The following is an 11,933-nucleotide window of genomic DNA, read 5'->3' on the forward strand; positions in this document are numbered from 1 at the left end:
GCTGGTGCATTAGAGGTCCCTGTGGCCCTCTCCAGGCAGGCTTCTGCTCAGCGGTCACCTTACCAGAGTCCTCCCTGTGATTCTCACTGGCCCTCCCGCCCCTCCACCCCTGTCTGTGCTTTATGTTCTTTCACAGCTCTGTGCTCTGTGACACTGGCCTCCCACCTTGAAGTGACTCAAGGCAGGAGGGGGCTGTGCTCACTGCTGTATCTGCAGCCCCCATGGAGCCGGGTCAGGAGGGAGCCCCCCCCCCCCGTGAATGCTGCATGAATGAGGGAGAGGCCTCGGGGGCCTGGGGTAGCTCATTCACTCAGGGTCCTTCTGAGACCTTGGTGGGGAACAGACGGACAGAGGGAGGGGACCCGAGGTCACAGGAAACCAGCAGAGGGTGGGGTCACAGCAGGTGGAGGCCGGGGCTTCCAGAAGGGAGGCGCAGCTCTGAGGTCCCCGAGAGCTGAGTGGTGGAGGACAGAGCAGCGCCCTGGACTGAACTGGGGGACAGGAAGTTTGTGCCCTGGATGGGGTGGGGTCTCACCCGAGTGTCCAGCTCCACCCTGTCCTCAGGCTCTGTGTCCTTCATGACTGCATCTGCAGGGACAGAAGAGGGGTCACCTTGTGGCCAGTGTCCCGGGGTGTCTCAGCCCCGCAGGCCCTGCCCTGTCCAGCTGGGGACACAGAGCCAGGCAGCTGTGAGATGTCCCCAAGCCCACAGTGTTGGGGTTCAGTCTGACTCAGCCGTGAGCCGCAGCCTCCCCCAGGCCTGGTGATGCTGAGTCCTTGGGCTTCTGCATGCCACACCCCCTTCCTCTCACAGAGGTTTTCTTCCTGGGTGGCAGAGGCTATGCTGGAGTTGGGGAGACCAGGGGGTGTCAGGTGGTCAGGAAGGGTGGTAGGCAAGGGGTCTGGGTCCTTGGGCAGGAATGACCTCTCCTGCAGGCCTCTGTCCTAGGGCGCTGGTTTGCAGCCTCTGCAGGAATTGGGAGGTTGACCCCTCTCTGGGCTGGAAGATGGACAGAGTCTCAGCAAGAGTGTAGGAACCGCCAGGTCCGCAGGTCGCAGAGGGCAGAAGGAAGTCTTGAACTACATGGACCTGGGAGCTAATGCAGCCTGAGGTGGAGAAGCTCAGAGCACACTGGAAACTCCTACAGGACAGGGCCATGTGTTCTGCTCTGGATTCTCTGCTCTGGGTTCTGCACAGGAGATTCAGTGCAGACTTGTACCTTGGACAGGTTTCCCTGTGGACCACGGCCTTTCTGAGGCCTAAGTCCACGGTCCCTACTCACCTGCCTTCCTGCTTCTTCCCCGGTGCCAGTAGAGAAAGAAGAGGAAAAAGAGGAGCAGCAGCAGCAGGGAGGAGGACACGGAGACCCCGGTCACAGCCTGATTATTTCCTTGCGGGACTGGTCCTGGAGAGCTGCCTTAAAACATTGTCACCTCACTGAGCACCTGGTGCGGCCAGGCCACCTAGCGTCTTTATATTCCCCACCTCACCCACTGACAGTCCTCCCATGGGGTCAGCACCCCCTCATGCAGGTCACCGCGGAGGAGACGGAGGCTGAGAGAGCGGGGCTGCCAGCCCAGGGAACCAACAAGGCCAGATGGGGATGAACCTGGGGAGCTGGACTTCCGGCCCTGCTCTCCCCAGCAGAGCTGAGCCCCCTGATCTGGAGGGAAGGAGCCTGGACACCCTGCCCTGGCGCTGCACCCGCCCCCACTCTCACTGTCACTGGACAGAGGGCAGGACCATTGCAGAATCACATCCTGGAGGCTCCCCTGGGAGGCCGCCTCTCCAGGGCTCACAGCAAGGTCAGCAGGAGAGGGACTTGAAGGTCGGGGCCAGGCCTCTCCTTTACCCCTGGTAAAACTGAGGCCCACACAGGAGGGGCTGGTCTGAGTCAGGGTCTCCAGAGGAGGCTGCACCCGCCCCACAGCCCCACCCTGCCCCGGACCCTCCCAGCAGCGCCCTCACTCACCACCCTGGGGTCCGGACTCTGGCGTGAGGGTCTGATCCTCAGGGCCCCCTAGGAGGGATGGGGAGGTGAGGGGCTGGGCTCCCTGCTCCCCACTTCAGCTGCTGCTCCTCTCCGAGGCTGGACCCCAACATCTCCCTCAGCTTGGAAACCATCCCATGCAGCCCAGATACTGAGCCTCTGGACATCTAGGCTCCTTTCCCACCTCTCTGTCCCTGGACACCAGCAGAGCTGAGAGAAGCAGGACTGAGATGGCTGAGAGTCTCCAGGCAGCCTGGACACAGGACACTGGGACAGAGCCTGAGACTCCTGCTGTGGAGCTGGAGGCCGGGGTGGGGATGGGGCTCATCGTGGGAATGAGGATTCCAGGGAGTGCGGGACTGGGCTGCCCCAGGGATGCATCTCTACCCTCCACTCTGTCTGTTTCCTCCGACTCTGCCCTTCCCTGTCTCTGTCAGTCGCCCTCCCTGACACCCACCCTCACCCTGGCCGTCACCTCCTGGGCTCCCCCAGCAGGGCCTGTGCAGAGCCTGAGTCCCTGACTGAGCCCTGGGCTCCTCACATGTGATCAGGATGTCCAGGGGGTCACTGGAGGCCGACCACTCCAAGGAAAGGCTGTGTGCACCGTAGCATCTGCAGTGCCCCCTGTGGGTGGAGCTCCAAGGGCCCGGGGGTGGGGTGGGGAGTGGGCCTGAGAGAGCCCAGCCTGAAGCTGCCAGCCAGCGTGATGGAGGAGGTCCCATGCCTCCTCCATGGACAGAGCGAATCTGTCATAGCTGAGGTCAGGTTGTGTCCAGGATGGGGCCCTGCTGGGTCAGGAGGGAGGGCTACCTGGACAGCCCTGGAGGGAGGAGGAGCCGGGCTGAGGGGCTGGTTTCTGCCGTGCCCCTGCCTCCCTGTCTTGCCTTGTGTCTTCCTGACTGTCACATGAGGTTCCTAGCTCTGTAGATGTCCGGACCCAACCTCTTCCCGGGGTTGCTCTCTAATAGGGCCCTGTCCATTGTTTCAGGACTCAAATATGATTGGGTCAAAGAAAGAGCTTTCCTACCTGAGACCAGGAGCTCCAGGGTGTCACTGGAATTTGACCACACTTGGGGTTTGTTACTGTAACAGCCGTAGCATCTGAATGTCCACCTCTGCCTGGGGGCCACAGGACCCACACGGAACAGGGCCTGGACCTGCCCACTGGGGCCTCGCTGTGAGTCCAGGGTCCAGGAGAGCTTGTCTCCTCCTTCCTCAGTCAGAATGAACCTGTCATATCCCAGCTGTGAGGCACACTGGAGGGTGACGTTCCCTCCTGAGGTCACCTCAGGGCTGGGCAGGGCTGCGAGGCTGGGTTTGCTGGAGACTCCTAGGAGAGAAGGAGGCAGCGTGTGAAATGGACTCACACCTCCCACACTGTCCCCTGGCTGGGCTGTGAGAGGGGGACACCCCTGAGAGCAGACCCCTTCCTGAGGGCAGAGCCTGTTGCTGGGCCCCGAGTGTCCCCTCACCTGTCACCACCAGCTCCAGGGGCTCACTGGGCTCTGACCAGCCAGCAGAGCTGCGATAGTAACAGCGATAGCGCCCTGCATCACCTTCTCTCATGGATGGGATGGAGAACCTGGCCTTGTTCCTGGGCTCGGGTGAGGTCTGTGTGACTGAGAATGCCGGGCTGCCCTCTCTGTACAGATGGTATCGCTGGGCCTCCAGGGTCCCCTCACACCACAGGGTCACAGGACTCCCCTCCGGTATCACAGAGCCTGGCTGAGCCCGGAGCTGGGGTTTTGGGGTGGTCCCTGCAAGGATGCAGGTAGAAAGGGAGTGGTGGGTTCTGACCAGGCATAGCGGGTCCTGCGCGGAGACAACTTTAAGGCTGATCTGGGATGAGCAGAAGACACCGAGGAGCCGCCTGCAGACCCAGCCCCCTCCTGGCCCCTCTGGTTTGTACTTTCCCTGTGTTCCCACATCTCTGGTCTTACTGTGCCCCGCACTCTGTCACTGAGTTCAGCAACCCTGGGCCCCTCACGCATCTCACCACCAGGTCCTTCCAAGGTGTCTGGGTCAGGACTCAGTCATTAAGGGAAAAATCTGGGGCTCGCTCACCTGAGAACAGGAGCTCCAGGGGGTCACTGGGCTCCGACCACACCTGGGGTTGGCTCCAGTACCTGCCATAGCATCTGAACATCCACCTCTGCCTGGGGGTCACAGGGCCCACTCGGAACAGGGCCTGGACCTGCCCTCTGGGGCCTCTCTGCGAGCCCAGGGTCCGGGAGAGCTTGTCTCCTCCTTCCTCAGTCAGAATGAACCTGTCATATCCCAGCCTTGAGCCACACTGGAGGGTGACGTTCCCTCCTGAGGTCGCCACAGGGCTGGGCAGGGCTGCGAGGCTGGGTTTGCTGGAGACTCCTAGGAGAGAAGGAGGCAGCGTGTGAAATGGACTCACACCTCCCATGTTGTCCCCAGCGCTGGGCTGTGAGAGGGGGACACCCCTGAGAGCAGACCTCTTCCCTAGGGCAGAACCTAGAGCAGGACCCTGAGTGTCCTCTCACCTGTCACCACCAGCTCCAGGGGATCACTGGGCTTTGACTCCCCAGAAGGGGTTCGGTAGAAACAGCGATGTCGCCCTGCATGCTGCTCTGTCACGGATGGGATGGAGAACTTGGCCCCGTTCTTGAGTTCCAGTGATGTTCGTCTTGTCCAGGACACGTGGCTTCCCTCTTTGTACAGACCATACTCCTGGGCCCCCAGAGGCCCCTCACACCAGAGGGTTATAGGTTCCCCCCCGTGGTATCACAGATGGTGGCTCAGCCCAGAGCCTGGGTTTGGGGAGGGTCCCTGCAGGGAAATCACAGCTGGGTCCCAGGACTTCCTGTTCCCCTCAGATCCCAGCTCTCAGCCCCAGGACCCTCCAGACCTCCCAGCGCCAGTGCACACCTGCTCTGCTCCATCCACACTGCCCAGGCGTGGCCCCTGTCCCCAGGAGGAGGAGGGACCTGGGACAGCTGGGGACACACTCACCTGCCTGCACTCGGGTCCTAGGGCCCAGAATGAGCGCTGGAAGAGAGTTTTCTGTGAGAGTTTCCCCCTGTAGCCTGGGCAGGTCCTCTGCTCACTGTAGCCCTTGAGCCCCTGTTCACCTGACGGGTCAGGGCCTGGCTGTGGAGTTCCAGACTAGGGGTTCCCATCCCCACGTTCAGTTCTCACCAATACAGAGCGTGGCCATGAGTGTGGCGGTCATGGCATCTCCCAGCTCCAGGTGAGGCTGTGTGGACGGATGATACCGCAGTGCCTGACACAGAGTTTCACAGCTGGGGACTGGTGTCTGCCCTTTATAGGATGGTCATATCAGAAGCCCCACAGGAAACGGAGCTGACATCCGCAGACATCCGGGCTGTTTTTTCCCAGTGCTGAACCTGGCTGGGTTCCAGGCGGAGGTAGAGGTCCTCTTCTTTCCAAATGTTCCTGATTGAGGGTTCAATGAACAGGGTAGAGCAGCCAATAAACCCAGAGCTCTCTCAAGCGGACCCTTCCAGGGCACAGTTTCCCTGGGCTGGTCCTGTCTCTCACAGCCTCCCTACAGGGCTACTCCCTCCCTCAGCCCATTTGCACAGGACTGTCGTCCTCACTGTGGCGGTCTACCCCAGTCCTGGAGATGCTCCGGGGAAGATGCAGGTTCCTGCTGCAGATTAATGAGAGCAGAGAAGCGCGGAGCCCTGTGGGAGAAATCTCCATGAAGGTCAGGGGCAGGGAGGAGAGATACCCACAGCTCCGGACTCTGCACAAGGTGCTAGGGAAACTCAGGCCGTTAGGGGTGAGGCAGAGATTCTCCGGTAAGGAAGTCAGTTGTATCAATGTGGCTGAAAACCAACTCTCACAGGTGTGAATTTCTTTTCTTTGCGTTTTTCTAGTTCCTTGGAACCCCTGTTGAAGTTGTTTATTTGAAATTTTTCATATTTAAAACACACAAATTTCTAACATAAACTTCCTTCTTATTCCTTCTCTTGCTTTATTTCATGTGTTTTATTGTATTTAACTTAGTTGCTATGGATTGAACTCAGGCTCCCAGGCATCCTGGGAAAGTGCTCTACCACTGAGCTCCACCCCAACCCCTTTCAAATTGTATACTGACAGGGTGTTTCTCTAAGGTGCCCAGCATGACCCTGCCTCCTCCCCTCTCTGTGTCTTCTGTAGATTTTTATTCTGTGGTTGCTGTGAGGTTACAGCCGACCTGCTACACTTCACACAGTCCGTGCTACTCGCATAAGTTCGCTTCAAGCACACACACAGTCTGTTCTTTATTCCTTGCACACATTGTGTTATTGCCTAACTTACATGTTTTAAGTAGGTTGCCTACTAGCACATTTTTAGCTATAGTTTTTTTAAAATTTGCTTTGGGTTTTACGTTTTTTGAGACAGAGTCTCACAGTGTAGTTTAGGCTGACTTTGAACTTGCTTATGCTGCCCAGCCTGACTGGAGCGCAAAGTGATCCTTCTGCCTCAGCCTCCCCAGTACCGGGATTACACATGTGCGCCACCATGCGCAGCAGCTGTAGTTGATATAGTTCTGCTTTTTAAAGCCTTTTGCAGGACTGTGAACCAAACCCAGGGAACTGCACATGCTAGGCCAGCGCTCTATCAGTGAGCTCCACCCCAGCTGTGCTGTGTGTAACTTACACACTAGAGGTAGTGTGATCTACACACCGCTATGGTGTAGCAGAATACTGCCTTTTCTCGTATACTCACTTAACCCACGAATCTTGCAGTGGGAAATGGTTTCATGTTGCCGGGTTTATGTCATCATTTTGTTTGTGGGGTCTGGTTGATCACACCGAGAGCCTCGTGGACGCTGAGCAGGTGCCTTACACTGAGCTACACCCAGCCCCGTGCTGTGGTTCAGTCTAAATGTGAAGAACTCCCTCCAGTACTCTTTGTGGGGTAGATGTGTTAGCTTTTAGTTGGTGGCACAAAATACCTGAAAAATCTTAGATGAGGAAATGTTTATTGCAACTGACAGCTCCAGGGTTTGCGGTGCACAGTCTCCAGCTCCACGGCTTTTAGGGCCATGGGGAGACAGAAACCTCATAGCACAGGTCAGGGAAAGAGGCTCACAGCAGCCTGGAGGGAGACAGGGGGAGAGAGAGAGAGACACAGAGAGACAGAGACAGAGAGTTGGGGAGAAAGAGACAGGGAGACAGTGAGAGAGACAGAGACAGAGACAGAGGGACAGAGAACTACCCGTGCTTTCAGTGTTAAAGTTTTTTCCTTTTTTGAATATTAGATGAGTACACGTTTGCAGGAAATCCTGTTTACATTCACCCTGGGGGTAGATGCATGTACAGAAAACATCTTAATTCTTTTATTTCCCTTCTCTTCCTTCTCCCTCCTTCTCTGGATCTCCTTGTCACTTACTAAGGATTTCTGTCCTTGTTTCCTGCTGACTTTTATGTTGCTTTCTGTGGTGAATAGTCCTTTTGTCACGGTCTCCTGGGAAACTGTCCTAGGTCACCTCCTGGGAGTTGGGTTTGCCCTGCCTTCTCCGGCTCTAACTTCCTCTCTATCCTCTCAATCCTCTGCTTCTCTCCCCACCCCGGAAACCCTTCCTAACACGCCCCTGTGTGCGCGTCCTCACCGCCTGGACTTCCTGGGAGCACAGGCTGAGGGGCTCCTTGGTTTCCTCTGCTGGGTCGGCTCTGTCTGCCTTTGCCGAAATCCACAATGTCTGCAGTCACACGTTTTCATTTGCATCCAGTATTTGGATGTTTATTACCTTTTCTCCACTATTTTTTTGTTTCTGTTTTCCATGTACACAATCAGGCTGCCCTCACACACTGACTTTTTGAGTTTCTGCAATCACAGCTCCTTCCTCAGCTGTCTCCGCCATCACTGTCATTGCTATTTGTCGTCATCATCCTGCCTTCACGCCCTTGCCTGGACCTCCAGAGATGTTGAGCAGAAGCCCAGTGACTCAGTTCTTTCTGTCCTTCCTAATTTTGGGGGCAAAGACATCAAACTTCCTTTGTAAGTAGGAAGCTTCTTCCAGGTCCTTTGTAAATTTCTTTGCAATTCAGTCAAGCACTTATCCTAGTATTTGAAATTGTGAACACTGCTGACTTTCTGTAGAATCCTTTTCTTCATCTGGTCAGGTGAACACAATTTTTCTTCTTTCTATAAATGCAGTAAAATACACTGATTGTGGGGAATAAGGGCCCAGAGGTCTGGTTGACGGCCATGGCAGAGGAACGAGTCTAAGCAGACTTAGACTTGTCCTGTCCTCGGCGGACGAGTGAGTGGCCCCGCCCAGGCTGTCCCGCTCTGCCCCTCCCTCGGTGCCTCCCCTCGATAACCACGCCCCCTTTCACCACGCCCCTGCCTGCTCTATAAAATGCCTGGTACTTCCGCAATAAAGTAGATCTGCACCATCAGCCTGCTCTCCGGTGTCTCTTTCTTCACCGTGCCGCTGCTTGCCACGGGCCCAGGTCCCTCGACCCCAGAGGGTCTACCTCAACTGATGATACAAATTGCTCACGCAGCCGTGATTCTCAGGCCAGCCCCACCTTGCTCACATTTTTGGACCCCAGGGTGTGCTGTTTGCTCCTGTTTAACCCAGGGGTCCTGCGCTGTCATTTTCCTCTAATGAAAATGAGGGAGAGTTTCTGGTGGGGACATTGTCTCCCCACCTGCCCAGGCTGACACACCTCCTCTTTACTTGTTTTGTGAATGCTGTTTTCCTTTGCAATGTCCCCAGGGTTTTATTAACTTTATTAGATTTTAAAGACAAGTTTATATTTATATTGTTTTAATTTAAATTACTTTGGTTACTATGCTCAGTATTTCCTACTTTCTTATTTTGTCAAGATTAATGCCATTTTTATACACACGTAAATCATTGAATTTTTAGTGTTTTTCTGGTTCAATTTGTATATATAAAGCTTTCATTTACTGTAAAGTATAGATACTTTGTAAGCTTGGTGTGTGCTCTTAATCTTATGATAAATTGATCACTTTGTAATTTCCTTGGCTGAGTCTTAGTTATATTTAAAACTCAAATACTCAGATGTGATCTTGCAGCTCCCTTGGACTACAGGATCGGGTGATGTCTAGAATCCCCCAGGGTCCCATGCAGGACCCCAGGCCGCCCATGGTCCTTAGCTGAGTGTGCATGGGGCAGCTCCTGTCCCTCCTTAGGCCACCATCTGTCAATCCCTGCCCTGTGGGGTCTGAGATTTCTCCTGGGCTCCTGCAGTACCAGGCGTGTGTATGCACTGGGCGCAGCTGGGGGCTCCTCTTCTGGGACGAAGGGGCTGTGGTTGGCTTCAGCCTGAGCTTGAGGCTGTTCAGCTGGGCACAGGTCACTCCCTGGGGTCCTTCAGAGTCAGGTCCTTGGGGGAAGCAAGAGTTGAGACTGGCGTGAGGGTGCAGCCTGGGAAAACCTGGGACCTGCAGGTGATGCAACTCACCTGCTTGTTCCCTGCCTGTTTTCTCTAGGTCCAGGAAAGGCCCTGTCATGGGCGAAGAAGGGGAGACCTCACCACATGTCTGTCCGGAAGGCTGCCCCTGGGTGTGGGTCCCTTCCTGCCGGTCCCCGTGCTCAGGGCTCTGCAGCAGGAAAGAGTGACAATGGCTGCTCCTTGACCGTGCTCTGCTCCATCGCTCAGTCCACAGGGACTCCAGAGTGAGTGCTGGGACAGCAGTCAGCTGGGACCCTCCCTGAGCAAATGACCAGTGGTACCTGGGCTCCATCAGAGCCCCAGAACACTTGGGACTGAGCCCTGCCAAGCTCCGCACCTGGGCACTGACACTTCTGTCCTTTATCCGTCATGTCCAGTGACTCTGGACCTCAGGCTGCTGCTGGACAGGTGCGGTGTCCCCACCTAGCCTGGCACTTGCTGTTCCCCGGACAGTCCCACCTATGTCCTGGGTTCAGGTCTCTGCTGAGACACACGGGCTCAGAGAGTCTGCTCTTCCCCAGCCTCTCCGCCCTTCCCCGCCCTGTGTCACTCACAGCGCTGCGCACTGCCTGGGTCTCTGCGCCCTGCCTGGGCTCCGTCACCTCTGTCTGTCTGTCCGTGCACTGTGCTGCTCTGAGGACACAGACTGCTTGGTGCTGCTGGCCGTCCAGCCACACTCATGGCCTCTCACACAGTGAAGACTTGAGGAGGTGGCGCTGCCTGTGGGGCTGGCGATGGAGACTGCAGGGAGGAGAGGCCGGCTGACGGGACACCGCTCCTCACTCCCTGGGCGCCAGCCTGCAGGAGCTTGGGGAGGCGCAGGCTGGAGACAGAGAAGAGGGTCTGTGCCCTCTGGGGCTCATGGCCTTCAAGGTAGGGGGCGCAGATTAAAGCAGTGAAAGCACAGGTGAGGAAGAATGGAGAAATAACACAGTGGCATGAGAGGGATGGGTGAGGGAGAGGACGATTTACCTCTGTGGCTGTGGGCCCTGTGACAAGAAGGAGGCCGCCCTGTGCCACCCGCATGGAGCCCGCACTGCATCTCCAGTGGCTCCTGCTGCACAGGGTCAGACCTGGGCTCCTCCGGCTTTCAGGGCCCTAAGCACAGCTGCTGACCCCTCCCTGGGGCGAGCCCAGGCCGTCCTCTCCCTCCTCACCTGCCTTCCTGCATCGGCCCTGACGCTGGAGTCCAAAGAGCACAAGGAGTGCGAGCAGGGGGAGAAGGAGCACCAAGACCCAAGTCAGAATGCTCAGGCTCCTTCCCGGTCCTTGGCCAGGGGTGACGTCTGGGTCAGGAAGTGATGTGCTTCAATGCTGACCTGCCCTGGGTGGGGTTTGCATTCATCACCTCAGTCTCTCACAGTCCCGCGACATGGCACTGCTGTCCCCACCCAGGCAGCCTACAGATGAGACCATCATGGACCAGAGAGGGACTCTCCTGCCCGGGTCCTCTCCACACCTCCACTTGAAGCCCTGGACTGTGGACACCAGTGGAGCTGAGACTGGAACGAAGGCCGAGATGGACTGAGAGCCTCCGGGCAGCATGGGTGCAGCATGCTGGGGACAGAGCCCAAAACTCACCTGCTGTAGAGCTGGGAGCTGAGGCTAGGGGGACGGGGCCCCCAGAGCATCCTATAGATGAGCCTGGTGTGGGGATGGGCCCTGAGGGTGGGGGCTGGGACCCCATGATCCTGGGAATGATGACAAGAGAAATTGAGGTCTAGGTCTGCCCCCGTGTACCCTGCTACTGCTGGCTGTCCAAAATCACCTCCCATGGTCTCCTGACACCACCACTGCCCGTGTGACACTTTCTAAATTGAAATTAACGGGGTGGGGAGGACATGCCTTGGAGGAGCCTGGTGGGCTTAGAGGAAGGATTCGTCCCCAGCTGGAATCCCTAGGTCCTCCTCACTCCAACTGAGAAAAAATGTCCCTAGGGTTAAGGCCATGGGTGACCCTCTGAGCTGAGAGAGGACAGGGACAGGGTCTTCCCACCTGAGGCCAGGAGCTCCAGGGGGTCACTGGGTATGGACCACACCTGGGGACTTTGCTTGTCATAGCCATAGCATCTAAACATCTACCTGTGCCCAGGAATAAGGGACTCATGCGGAACAGGGTCTATAAATGTCTGCTGGTAATTTGCTGTGAGCCCAGAATCCAGGAGAGCTTGTCTTCTCCTTCCTTAGTCAGAACGAACCTGTCAAATCCCAGCCTTGAGCCACACTGGAGGGTGACGTTCCCTCCTGAGGTCACAACAGGGCCGGGCAGGGCTGAGAGGCTGGGTTTGCTGGAGACTCCTAGGAGAGAAGGAGGCAGCGTGTGAAATGGACTCACACCTCCCACACTGTCCCCTGGCTGGGCTGTGAGAGGGGGACACCCCTGAGAGCAGACCCCTTTTTAAGGGAGAGCCTGGGGCTGGGACTCTGAGTGTCCTCTCACTTGTCACCAGCAGCTCCAGGGGGTCACTGTGCTCTGACCAGCCAGCAGGGGTTCCATAGGAACAGGGATATCGCCCTGTGTCATCTTCTGCATG

The 11,933-nt window shown here is 56.9% G+C and overlaps 1 protein-coding gene across 1 annotated transcript in view; it reads right to left on the reverse strand.

Moving 5' to 3' along the window:
• Positions 1-5,254, reverse strand: part of LOC102010643 (leukocyte immunoglobulin-like receptor subfamily A member 3) — a 109,651-nt gene extending 104,397 nt beyond the window's left edge. Inside the window, 10 exon segments of the mRNA XM_013509260.1 lie at positions 536-588; positions 1,284-1,418; positions 1,974-2,021; positions 3,019-3,321; positions 3,464-3,748; positions 4,056-4,358; positions 4,502-4,724; positions 4,726-4,787; positions 4,971-5,006; positions 5,157-5,254. Coding sequence (XP_013364714.1) covers positions 536-588; positions 1,284-1,418; positions 1,974-2,021; positions 3,019-3,321; positions 3,464-3,748; positions 4,056-4,358; positions 4,502-4,724; positions 4,726-4,787; positions 4,971-5,006; positions 5,157-5,190 — 1,482 coding nt within the window. The 5' untranslated portion in view covers positions 5,191-5,254.
• Positions 5,255-11,933: the final 6,679 nt, after the last annotated feature.

The sequence above is a fragment of the Chinchilla lanigera genome, unplaced genomic scaffold, assembly GCF_000276665.1.
Source record: "Chinchilla lanigera isolate Chin_1 unplaced genomic scaffold, ChiLan1.0 scaffold00166, whole genome shotgun sequence".
In the NCBI taxonomy this organism is placed as follows: Eukaryota; Metazoa; Chordata; class Mammalia; order Rodentia; family Chinchillidae; genus Chinchilla; species Chinchilla lanigera.